Below are 13233 nucleotides of genomic sequence, written 5' to 3'. Positions count from 1 at the left end.
GAGACCCTGCTACTGCAGGACTCCTGCAAGCCATGGGAAAAGCAGTTGCTTTTACTCATCTCAAACCAAGCAGGAGCGTCCTGGGATCCTGCTGGGTGTGCAGAGGGCAGCTCAAGCAAAGCCAAAGCTTTGTCCTTTGGTAACTGCCCAGGAAGTTGAACCATTCCAGGAGCCGGGAGCTCAGTCTGTTTGATCATGGACAAGTAACTTAGTTTATTCCACAAACTTCAAGTACAGGTGATGCCTTGAGGAGCTGGAACAGAGGCTACACACAGAGTTAAGGAGAAGAAAATGGGTAGTTATTGAGGGGCCTACAAAAGGCCTACAAAAGCCACACCCTAGCAGTATGAGTGCTACAGTTGTGACCTCTGCCTGCATGGCTCCAAGATGGAAGCAAAGGAGGGGTTGGTCACAAAATCTCACACTTTTATAGGTTTTGGTTCACTTGCATGAACCCACCCTCCACGTTTCCATGTTGTTTGTGCTTAGGGCCTGAAGTTTGGAGAAACTGTCCTTGAGTTCTTAACTGGAGCAGGACTGTTTTGCCTTCATCACCCTAGCACATCACAAAAGCACATCCAAGGAGAACAGGAAAACTTAAAATTTAAGGCATCACAGGGGACAAATGACATGCTCAAGTGACTTGTCCAATACCAGAAACATGCTGGAGACTTGAGCTGCTTCTGGCAGCACTTGGAGATGCAAAAGCATCTGGTCAAGTTGGAGTGGGAGCCCCTCTTGTCCCCAAGGTATGGAAGCAGTGGATTCATGCAGCTGTATGAAGCATCAGAGCAAGGAGAAGTCCAGGAGCAGAGAACCAGCCTTGGGAAGGAAGGAACACCTGATACAGCCAGTCCTCAAGGAGGGTCATAGAGCAAGAGCCTAATTTTGGGGAATAACTATCACACTTGGACTGTGCTACTCATATTCATGCTCAGGTAGGTGTTGCCATCAGGAATGACTGTGCCACCACCCATAAAGTGAGATCCCAGGGATAGCTCAGGCCAGGACTCCAGTCAGGATGCTGGTGCAAGCTCACGTGGCTTTTAGGACAAAAAACAGTATCATTAAACAGTTCAGTACCACACTGGCATTAGAAGACTGATGAGAGCAAAGCAACTAGTTTGCACAGAAATTATTAAAACTACTTCAGTTACCTTGGTGAGCAAATGGATCATACCCCAGACTACCTAAAACCTAAACGAATTACATTTCCTAAAGGAAAGATGTGCTTTCCTGAGACACCCTATGGACTGACCATGAGGTCTCTGACTCCATGCCTACACTTTGCTGTTTTGTTTTGCTGTTCACAAGGTAAAACACTTAGATGCTATTTTAGATTATTAGATATTTAATTCCACAGTGAGAAAGAAGAAGCTAGTAGATGGTCACTCTGCAGCAGGACCTTGCTCAACTTCTGTGGGGAGAGAAGTTCAAGGAACAATCATGAAAATCCCTTCCTATGCACAAACATTCCTCCAGTTAGAGGAAGAGAATTACAGGGAAGCTGTTAGTTTCCCTAAAACAAGGAGGCACTAAAACATCAGAGACGGCAGTGAATATCCAAAGCAGCACATCAGAGACATCTGTTCGTTGGTTACTTCTGACTCAGGACTTCACCTCTGAATCCACTGGATCCATCCACCAGTATTGAGCTGTTCTGAGAAGCACCAAGAAGAGCCACATTCCTACAGTTTAGATCCCTTTGACAAACTTATCCCTGCTCCATCACTTAATCTAGTGTGAAGCATCTTAAGATGTCTGAGACACATGAAATCCAGTCTGCTTCTTTGCTAATCCAAGCTGACTAGGGATCCTCATCCGAGCCATGTGGCAGGCAGAGAAACTGGTGGTGCTGGGAGGGAACATACGCAACTTCAGTGCCCTGTCAGAAAGTCTTGGAACATTGAAGCTGATGGAGCACGTGGCACAGGGAGCCACAGAGTCACTTTAGCCACTGCTAAAGGAAGAGGCAGTTATCCTGTGTTCATGTGGAAACATCTCACACAAAAGCTGATGTCAGGATTTAGCTTCTGAATTACTAGGCTATTTGCTACTCTGTCCAACTGCACCAAGGGAAATGCAAAACTTGACTGAATAGCTTAGAAAAAGGGGAAAAAAAAGGACTATTTTCACTAGTTTTTGATTATGTCAAGTGAAGCAGGTAATTGATACCAACATATATCCTTTCAGGCATTATCCAAGGAGGTCGGTCCCTTCCAGCCTCTGACTAATACCAAAGAGTAACACATTTAAAAATGTTTATTCTGAACATCCAAGAAGGAAATCACCATTAAAGTTCTTCTTATTAGGAAAAACACCCCCATTTTTCTCCCAAAGCTGCAGGTGATGACAATGTTGACATCTCAGAGCTCACTGGGACCATCTGGCTGTCCACGCAGTTGAGGGGAGGAGGGGGCTTCCACAGTGTCACAGCCAGGCTCCCTCTGCTCTCCTTCAGCTAGCAGGGGGAGCTACAGCCAGTCACGTCATTTGGCAGGATTAATTCGTTAATTTATTGAGCAGAATGTCACATGGAACACTACTGGTGTTCTCTCTGAGTCATGCACACTATGTATTTGGACACTTCTAGTCTTTGTTTGGTAAGTGTATGACAATTCCAAGTAACCAGGCATCCCTACTGGAAGTTCAAGCCTGGCTGTTTGAGCAGTTCCAGAGCAAGAACCATTATGGGGAGCCTGGTACTTACAACATCATTGAGAACAAACCCCACTATTTCCCCAACGTTGGCACTTATTTATCTGTTTTTCCAGCCAGACACTCTTCCCCTCATCCCTGGTGCAGGCACCAAGTCAAGCCTCCCTGCTCCTGGCAGCCTGACTCCACCAAAATTTGTTTTGTTTGGATTCCAGGTTTCATGGTGAGACCAGAATTGTACTTCACATCCTCCACTCCAGTCTTGGCTGATTTCCAAACTTTTAGCAAAACTGCAGCACAAGAGCTTCTAAGCATCCAACAAAGGCATCCACCAGATCATCAGAGCTGGGTGTGTGACACCCGTGGGATTACAGAGAGAGAGAAATAGAATCAGGTCGTTCAGGAGGCTTCTCAACAGTCCCTTGACAAATACTCCAAGACAGCAGATTAAAGACTAGGAGGGAATTCCTCCCTATGAGAGTGGTAAGACCCTGGCACAGGTTGCCCAGAGCAGCTATGGCTGCCTCATCCCTGGAAGGATCCAAGGCCAGGTTGGATGGGACTTGGAGCACCCTGGGCTAGTGGGAAGTGTCCCTGCCCATGGCAGGGGGTGAAATGAGATGGGCTTTAAGGTCCCTTCCAACCCAAACCATTCCATGATTCCATGAATACTCTGAGTGGGTAAGAATTACAGGATAGAAAGCTTAAATTCTTCAGGAACAGGGGAAAACCTAAAAATACTTAATTTGAGCAAAATAAAGCCATTCCTTCAAATTTTGATCAGTTTTTATAAATCCTTAATAACATCTTTAAAGAGTGGAAGTCAAGTGTGTAGAAAAAGCAGACTGGGATTCATTCATGTGTCACAAGACATGTGAGCTGGGCTATCCCAGAAATCACAAGCACCAACAAAACTCAAGCAGGAAGTTCAACTTCGTATTTTGGTAATATTTTATTACCAAAGTACTTCTGTATGTCCATCAGACATCCTCTGCAATTGGAAGCTGGGTCCATTCAGGGAAAAGAGGAAAATTAAAATCAGAAGTATAAAAAAACTACAGTAATGTAAGAAACTTGTCAAAACCTAAAATCAATACATGATCAAGACACAGAAGGAGCAGAGAAGGCTGTTGCTTCACAGAGACTTCCTTGGGCAGTGGAGCACCCTGCACGAGGCTGTGGAAATCCTTGGCATGGGAAACAGCACATGCTAAAAGGCTCTTCAGGCTTAAAAAACAACCATAAATTCAAGGAAGAAAAATCCAAACATTATTAGACACAATTCAAGTTCTGTATCAGAGAAATCAGAGACTGCCAGAAAAAAAAACGTACAAAAAATTTCACCTTTGGCTAATCTTGCTCTATTCTTCTCCTATTTGCTGTAGACCATGATTGCACAGAGGAGCCATGGGGCTTGTGGACACTCTTATGATGATTTAACAAGTGAAAATGAAAACAATTTCTTAGGTTTAAAGACTTTAGATTACCTACTTAAGGGTATTCTCTCAAATAACTTTCCATCCATTGACAATTCCTATCTTTTACAAACACTTTACAGGGTTATTTCTGTAGCAGCGAATCCTTACGAACTCAAGGTTTTAGATCCACACAATTACCCAATATCTCCATTATGATCCCATTCTCACCAAATCACTTCCAAAACTGGTGTGAGACGAAATGAACTGACCCAGAGCCCTAAGTTCAAGTCAGAGTTACAAAAAAATACTATGCTGGTGTTTTAATATAGAAATCCCTTTATTAAATTTAATAAAACTTTTGATAAGCTTAAGGTAGGTTTACTCACCTGCACTTCCAAGTTGTTTATAAAATCTGTATTCTAAATGAAGCTGTGGTGCCCGGGATTTAATTGGTTCCTAGAACAGAAATAAATAAATTGGTTAAAATCAGTTTGATTAAAAGAAGTTCTGTCCTATACTTGAAGATTTGTGCCTAATTAAATCATCCCAGATTGAAATTCTAACAACAGACTTCACCATTATGTTATTTAAATAAGAAGAGAACAAAAAGCAGTAAGATTTGCTCTCTGGTAGAGAAATAACCTCCTCATTTAAATACAAAGCTCATTCATTGCAATGAAATTCAAGAACCATTCCACAAAGCTCCTGGTCCTTGAAGAACAACCCTGGACATTGGCAGAGGGAAGTCAAGTTTGCAAAAGCTCAAAGCCCAGTTCACTCTGTGGGCACTGTGATTGCCCACAGAGCTTTTACTGGTCTCCAGCCTGTATTTTTGAAAAATGTTGAGTCATACAAGAGTGTTTTAGATCAGACTACAGTCGCTCACAGCAAGCACCACAGTGCAGCCAGACAGTTGGGAAAAAGGAGGAAGTCTCTCCCTTCTTGTGGCAGATGTCAGTCAAACATCGTGAAACACTCAATAATATTCTATTTTTATTCACAAAATACAAAAACATAAAGTGGATAAGTCTGCCATGTACCCAAACCATCTCATTTATTAACTTTTACTCATCCACGCTATACATAAAAGACTTAATGCCTACAATCCATCAAGGCATTAATGTGCAAGATTATAGAAGTTCTAAAAATATAAAGTTTATATGGAGAAGATTAAGAGACTGGAGTAATTACATTTGCAATAAAACTGTGTACTTTGGATAGGCATGGATGTGGGTTCACCAAGTGCCCAGGCAGCCTGGAGACAGGAGTTAATACTGGCTTCAATTTTCGTTGACCTCCAGTCTGCACTGTAAGACTGATGACCACACTGGGCGTGAACTCCACAGTCAAGGCTTCTTTCTAAGTGTGGAGAAGGAATTCTGCACAGGAATTCAGGCAATTTGACTTGCAGCTAAGCTGTTCTTCATCAAGTCACCCAATCCATTTCCCAGCAAGGGGAACAAACGCTCCTGGTTACTTCTCAACTTAATCACAGAATCATTAAAGTAGGAAAAGGCCTCCAAGGTCACCAAATTCCTAATGTTTTAAAGGTCCAGAAGACAAATATGACCAAATACTCAGCAATGTGCAATGTGAAAAATTATTCTGGAGGAAAAACTGAACCTGCACCAAAGGCAAATACAAAGCAACACACAAACAAGTTTGTTATATAAGTCACATTTAAATTAAGACAATTGTTGCTGGTGGCTTGAGGGAGAGTCTATAGACACCTGTAGAGCACAGGGATTCAGGGCAACAAGAACTCAGCATGTTCAGGGAGTAGTTTATTTATCCAAACATGCAGAGGGGAAGGATTATGTAGCAGGACATGATGCTGTGCATGACAAAATCAGGGGAGGCAGCCCTGATCCACTTCTGCATCAGGAGCTGCTGGAGCTCTGGACATTTGCCAGAATCATGGCAGCTTCTGAGAAGATCATGCCAGCACTGATGGCTGTCCTGTAGGCCAAGGGCTTAGGGATGAGGGCAGATTTTGTGTTTGCAGTAAAAGTAACTGAATTGCTACTGCCCAACGGAGAAAATCCACAGCTCGAACCAACGGCCTCATCCTTGCTGCAAGGGGATGGCCTGGTACTTGTGCAGCTGGTACTGCAGCTGGATGGCACCAGGCTGGCTTCTCCCAGCAAAGAAATTCCTACTGTGGGCAATGCAGCTTTGAAAACCCTCAGAAGAATAAACCAGATGCTCCTGACCAAATAAGTCAGCTGGAGAGCAGGACCAGGAGCTACATGGTGACACCACACAAATCAACATAAGGAACAACTGCCAGCAGTTTTCCAAAGTGTAGCTTCAGTCCCAAAAAGAAATCATGAGGCATTAGCATGGAATTTCACAGCACTTTCTGATGGGCTCTTGGTATTCATCACACATTTCTCTCGTATCCCAGCTCTAACGTTGTGATAGGAGGCAGGAATAGCTGAGACAGCAGGGCTGCAGTGGTGGAAGATGACCTCACAGCTTGAAGGATTTGGAGCAGTGCTTTGACTCGGTCCAACAATGAAGATAAAAGAAAATGTTGCCTATAAGTACGTCTTACAGCTACTCCACCACTAATCCACAAATTATTTGAAGGATAAAGAAAATAGCAGTTAAGTCCGCATGTAAGAGAAGTGTATTTGCTACTGAGGAGGCTGAGTCATTCTTATTCCTGTAGAATTTTGTCTAAGATTAGGAGGCCAAGAAATTCCCATTTCTCCTACTGTTCCCTCCTTAAACTTCTCCAAAACAGAGCACGTATATGGACACCTGGATGGCCATGGGATGGCAATTCCAGCCCCTCACACAACTAGGACCTGAGATTTTTAAGCCTGGATCACCACAGGGCAAATGAAACTGGAGAGTGTTGCAGAGTAACTGCTTTAACACTCAGTTATTCAGGAAAAAAAATAGTAAGAAAAATGAAGAAAGAATGTGACCAGAAAAACAGGTCAGATTGAAGCAGCTAGGAGGCAATGCCGCTGAGTCCTGCCATATGGAAAAGCTTCAGGTTACTGAGAGGTGTCACTGCAGCCACTTTTTTGAGAGAAAAAAAGCACCCTTTAGACTAGTACAGCTGTGTTTTACCTTATGGTTTCCAATGCAACAACTTTGTGGAATTATCTTTGGAAGCAAATTAGAAACATTATTGGCTCAATAAAACACCTTGTCTGCATACACAATACATTTTTCTATTGCCTAAAAGCAACAATTCTTTTTGATGTGCATCCCTATCAAGGGCATCTCCTATGAAGCCAAGCTGGGAGAGCTGGGGGTGTTCACCTGGAGAAGAGAAGGATCCAGGCAGACTTAGAGCCCCTTCCAGGGCCTAAAGGGGCTCCAGGAGAGCTGGAGAAGAACTTCAAACAAGGGCCTGGAGTGCCACAACAAGGGGGAATGATTTTCCACTGCCAGAGAGCAGGGTTAGAGACCCTGGCACAGGTTGTCCAGAGCAGCTGTGGCTGCCCCATCCCTGGAAGAGTCCAAAGCCAGGTTGGATGGGGCTTGGAGCAACCTGGGATAATTGGATGTGTCCTTGATGTTCCACCATGGCAGGGAGTGGAATGAGATGAACTTTTCAGCATACCCAAACCCATCTGGGATACTATGTTCCTGACTTCCTCTGCATTTATTTATTTATTTACTTGGGGAAACATCTTCTGACATTTGCCAACAGGTATGAAAACAAGTCCCTCCTGCAAAGCTGTAATTATTTTTCATCTAAAACACATCATAAGGGGAATGCCAGAGATATGGAATCTGAGGCACTTGAATGTGATCACAATTAATGCACCAAGTCCATCCTGATTTTCTGTCACCAGAGTTACTCCTGTCATTTTGCCAGATAGCATCAAGTGGGCAATCTGGGGAGTTTGCTGCAGTATCCAATTAGCACCACAACTTTAACTTCAATTTCAGATTTTAGGGTTTGGATTATGTTTAAAGAGTGTTCGCTTGAGAACTCAGCACATCAGGTGAAGATATCGAATCTGAAACCCGAAAGGACTAATGAAAGTCTGAGTTTACAGACAGGAAAAATTAAGGCCTAAACACAAACTACTAGGCTGCGAATTTATAAATGTGGAAGAGCTACAAGTTAAGGAGTTCCCTATCGCTCAGATTCCACAGATGATGAGACTGTATCTTCTTTGCAACCCAAGGCAGCCAGTGGAAAGACTGACCTTCACCAAATTGGATTGTGATTTGCCTGCAGTCTCTCAGTATCACACCAGACCAAACTGTGCTCTGCTCCCCCAGAGAATTTCAACCAAAGGAACACCCTCTTTCCTGCCTCCAGATACACAGATCACTAGGCTGCACAGTGCCATGCTCCTAGCCAAACATTCTGACAGCTAGAGAATTCATGGAGTCCTGAGTGGAAGGGCTTGAGCCATGGAGCAGCAGGAGGTGGCAATCCCATTACCAGTGCCCTTCACTGGGACCCAGGCAGAGGAACAAGGCTCTCACTGCTCTGAGACAGCTACAGATCCTTTAGGTACCAAAAACCTTCAGCACGTGGAAGGATGGGGTTTTCTTCCCTGCTTTTAGTGCTTTTAAGAACCTATCTTAGTTTTAACAAGGTAATTCCCAGCTCAGGTTGAGAGAGCCCAAATTGAAAAACCTGCTTTTGGTCTGAATTTTTAACACGAAGTACAAATCATTTAAAGACACCTGAAGCTACTACTTACCAGTTTGATCGCTACATATTCATTGGTGTAGAGATTTTTACCTGCAAAGGGAGAAGAAAAAAATATTTTAGTTCCATATTCAACATTTGCAGCTCGAGGCACAATGCAAAATAGTGACACTGATGCCAAAAGGCTGTTTTCCCAATTCCCCCTGGAGTTCCTGCCCTTAACAAAGTATAAGCCTGAAAATAATCAAAATAATGAACAGTTTGCAGCAGTTTAGCAGGGCAGGCAAATAACACCTTCCATTCAGCACAAGGTAATTTTATTTTATGGCAGCACTTTCACTCCATGCGCATGCTAAAGGAGGTACCCCAGACACACTAGGCTTCATTATCTACAATGCCAAAAAAGTCTGGGGAACAAAAAATGAAGAGTCAGAATGTCATTGCTTTTGGAAATGCCTTGGATCTGCTGGACACTGAACAATTTCATCCTGGGATGTACAGGGCGTTTCACTAGGTTGATCATGCTCTGGGAAGCAGGAACAGCAGGAACGTGAGATGAGCACAACTAGTTGAGCTCAAATCCAGCAGAGCTGGGACCCAAGCATGCTACAGCTGGAGGGGAATTTTCCTCCAGGAGCCTGTCTGGTATTTGAATCAAGCCCTGGGCCTCTTCAGTGATCTGAGGCAGTGATGCACAGCTCCGTGTCATGGAGCATCTCTCCCTGTGTTTTGACGCTGCCAGTTACTGTATCACTCAACGTTCTCTGCCTCCTCTGCCAGGGAATTTGAGCAATCACTCCCCCTCTATCTCCACCTGGCTCATGCCTGACAACAAACTCTCCTGGAAGAGATACAACGGAGAAGGATGCTTGGGCAGTTCCTGGACCCCCTCTGTCCCACCATCCTGACCTCCTCTAGTCCCTCTAGTCCCCTTGGAGAAAGGAAGCCCCCACGACAAAAGCTCCTTGTGGATTTATTCAGGGAAATGCTGACCTTTGTCATCAGTGTCACAGAACAAGTCATGCTTTTACTGAGCAACTCCAAAATTCAGGAGCAATCCAGGATGGAAGTTATCAGGGCTTATTTGTAGCATCAGCTTCGCTCAGCTCTCTTACTCATTTATTTTCCAATTCCTGTAATGGATATTGAGGCTTGGACAGCCCACCTCTTGAGAAAGCCCAGGACAGGGAGTGACATCATTCAGAGCAGGCAGGAGCTGGAACAGCTCTTCCATATCCACATGGTGGCATTAAAAAAACATGCCATGTCCCCCTCAGCACAGGATACAACAGCACAGGGAGACTCAATAAAATTAAAGACATTATGAACATTATGAACATGGGAGAAGACCCACAGTCATCTTTAAATCCTGAAATATCAGGGAAATTTAATTTACTTGATAAAAGCTTCATGTTTTCTGCATTTAACTTCTTTTGATGCTTTCCCTACTGTATCACTCAGGGTACTTCTAGCTTCTAAATCTGTGATTGGGTGTTCCCAAGCCCAGTCTGCACTAAGCAGATTGTTTTAACATCCCTCAGAAATAGAAGACATCATAGCTCAAATCTGTTTAGGTATCTGGTGATGTTCTTTAACACAAGACAAGGGATATAAATGTGAGGTAAATATCCTCAGAGGGGGTGTTTTCCACCAGCAGAGGTGAAAGCTGAGCCCCAGCATTAACCCCTCACACACGGGGGGGTTCCATGTATTTCTTTCAATATTTTAGAAAAATACATGATATTATGCCCAGACAGGAAACTAAGGGTAGAAAGGAGATTTTGCAGTTTCATCAGGAACCTGCCAACACCAGGAAGCACTGAAAGGACTCACAGGCCAAATCCACAAAAAAGCAGGTGGCAGATAAACCCCTCTACTCTCTAAGACAGACCAGGGCTCCAGCCAGCAGCTGTAGGGGGGAGAAGACGTGAGGACATGAAGGGAAGGAAATCTAAATACACTTGGATTATCTGCTCTACATTAGCTACCAGCAAATAAGCCCCATCGGCAGCTCCAGCTTTATCTTGCTCCCTGAAACTGCCTCTTACCCTCCTCAGATCAAAATCCCAGACTGGTTTGGGTTGGAAGGACCCTTAAAGCCCATCTCATTCCACCCCCTGCAATAGACACTTCCCACTAGACCAGGTTGCTCCAAGCCCAGTCCGACCTGGCCTTGCACAGGGATCCAGGGGCAGCCAGAGCTGCTCTGAGCAACCTGTGCCAGGGCCTCACCACCCTCAATTTCTTCCCAATATTCCATTCTTGCAGTGGAAAACCATTCCCCCTTGTCCTGGCACACCAGGCCTCTGTCCCCAGTCCGTCTCCAGTTGTCCTAGAGCCCCTTTAGGAAGAGGCTCTGAAATCTCCCTGGAGCCTTCTCCAGGTGAACATCCCCAACTCTCCCAGCCTGGCTCCAGAGCAGAAGGGCTCCAGCCCTCCCAGCATCTCCCAGCCTCCTGTGGGCTTGTTCCAGCAGCTCCATGCCCTTCTGATGTTGGGGCTGGAGGCAGCTCTGCAGGTGGGGTCTCACCTGAGTGGGGCAGAAGGGGCAGAATCCTCCACTCCCCTGCTGTCTAGTGAGGGATCAGCTCAGGACATGGTGGAGACACTCAGTTTGAGGACAGCAAGGCATGGAAGGTCCAGCCCAAATCCCTGAGGAAGCTGGATGCTTTGAAGAGCAAAATAAAACCCCAAGGAGGAAAGCATCAGAACTCCACTCTATGGATCCCATGACTTCCATCACAGCCTTGGAGATGCACCTCCATCCAGGGAATGATGCCCTACAGACCTTCCATCAACACTTGTGCTCTCCCACTAATGCAGGATAATGGCATTGGGAAAACAGTGCTCTTCCAAGGCAAGGAAGGACATGGCCAATACCCTCCATGTATGTGGAGCCATAATCCAGTCTATTATGGTCTGTTTAATGAGGCTGAGGAATAGGCAGATGATACTTTTGGTAATGAAATTCCTCAGTTAAATAACTAGGATTAGCAGCACACCAACCTGGGATGTCAGGCCAGCAGCCAAAGGTAAATGAACTAATTCATCCTCCAGTTCATCCCCTTTGGAGCACGTGCCATGGGGAGATTCTGAACATAAATGGGTCTAGCCTCTGAACTTCAAACCCTTCCCAAAGCTGCAGTCCAACATGCTTGCTTTGCCAGCCTCTCTAGGAAAGTAAATCCCCAAAATCTCTCTGCTGGCTTGCTCCAGACTCAGATCCCTCCCTTGGTTTTGCTGTCACACTGTTCAAGCTGCAATGGTTTACTCTCCCTCCTCCTCCCAGGCAGAACAGGTTGCATGGAAGAGCAAAGGCTTACAGGAGACAGTGACCTGCCCACTGAAACAAGCCCTGAGCAGTAGCTGCACCTTCGCTTAGCATGACCAAAGATCCGTAGCACAGTGAGGGGATGTAACTGTGCTGGCAAAAGCCTTTCAAGGTGAGGCAATGCTTTTGAAGGAGCAAAGTCCATGCCTCAGTTTTGCGTAGTTCCACTGAAAATTATGAACTACATATTCCAAAGGAGAAGTGATGCATTACATCACCAGCATTCACGTGGGAAACTTCCCCGAGAGGATTTCTCAAGGCCTTGGCAGTGAGATGTGGTGAATGTACAGATGGACTGGAGACAGAAAAAAGCCCAAAATTATCCACCTCCTAAGTGATGTATCTGCACAGACACTAGATCATCAGGTACATGGGACATGCCTGATTTGCTGTCTCTTCTAGAGCAGGTCTGAAACTAACAGCTCCTGGTCTAGGTGCTTCCCAGGATCTACTCCTGCCCTGCCCTCCATATCGAACATTATTCCAATCAAATAATGATTTGTTATTTTGGAATCACAGCCCCAGTATCAGAAGCTATTATCACGTTTAAGTAATTATTTTACTGGTTTACTTGTTTTGAAGCAGAGTTCCTAGCTTCAAATTGCAGCCTGAGAGGCAGCTAGGTGATTCTCACTTTTGGGAGCACCTTCCCAGTTCCAATGGAACTACTCTGACCTGACAAGTTACAGAGAAGCAGCTTTTCTGCGGGTTTGCTGCTCTTCTAACATTTTTTCCACTTTCCAGCAGGATGAAAAACTGTTTTAACTGCCGTTTTAAAATGATACCTGAACACACTGTTTTGAAAATGCCAGATGATGTTTCTATTAGAGCAAAAATATCTAGGCTCCAGTCTACGGCTCTGGGGCCCCCAAACATTAGAAGGACATGGAGCTGCTGGAACAAGCCCAGAGGAGACCATGGAGATGCTGGGAGGGCTGGAACCCCTCTGCTCTGGAGTCAGGCTGGGAGAGGTGGGGGTGTTCACCTGGAGAAGAGAAGGCTCCAGGGAGATTTCAGAGCCTCTTTCAGGGTCTAAAGGGGCTCCAGGAAAGCTGAAGAGGGACCAGGCACAAAAGTCCGGTATGCCAGGACAAGGGGGAATAGTTTTCTACTGCCAGAGGGCAAGGTTAGATGGGATATTGGGAAGAAATTTTTTCCTGTGAGGGTGGTGAGGCCCTGGCTCAGGTTGCCCA

General features: G+C 45.0%; 1 protein-coding gene across 3 annotated transcripts in view; it reads right to left on the bottom strand.

Annotated features, from left to right (window-relative positions):
- Positions 1-13233, bottom strand: part of CSNK1G1 (casein kinase 1 gamma 1) — a 106648-nt gene that overhangs the window by 46403 nt on the left and 47012 nt on the right. For all 3 annotated transcript variants that reach the window (XM_088172293.1, XM_088172292.1, XM_088172294.1), the window contains 2 exons: positions 8762-8802; positions 4463-4532 (listed from right to left, as the gene is read on the bottom strand). In XM_088172293.1, coding sequence (XP_088028419.1) covers positions 4463-4532; positions 8762-8802 — 111 coding nt within the window. The remainder of the gene's footprint in view (positions 1-4462; positions 4533-8761; positions 8803-13233) is intronic.

This window comes from Sturnus vulgaris, chromosome 13, assembly GCF_052056855.1.
Source record: "Sturnus vulgaris isolate bStuVul1 chromosome 13, bStuVul1.hap1, whole genome shotgun sequence".
NCBI lineage: Eukaryota > Metazoa > Chordata > Aves > Passeriformes > Sturnidae > Sturnus > Sturnus vulgaris.
This window is presented reverse-complemented; position numbering and strand designations above follow the sequence as displayed.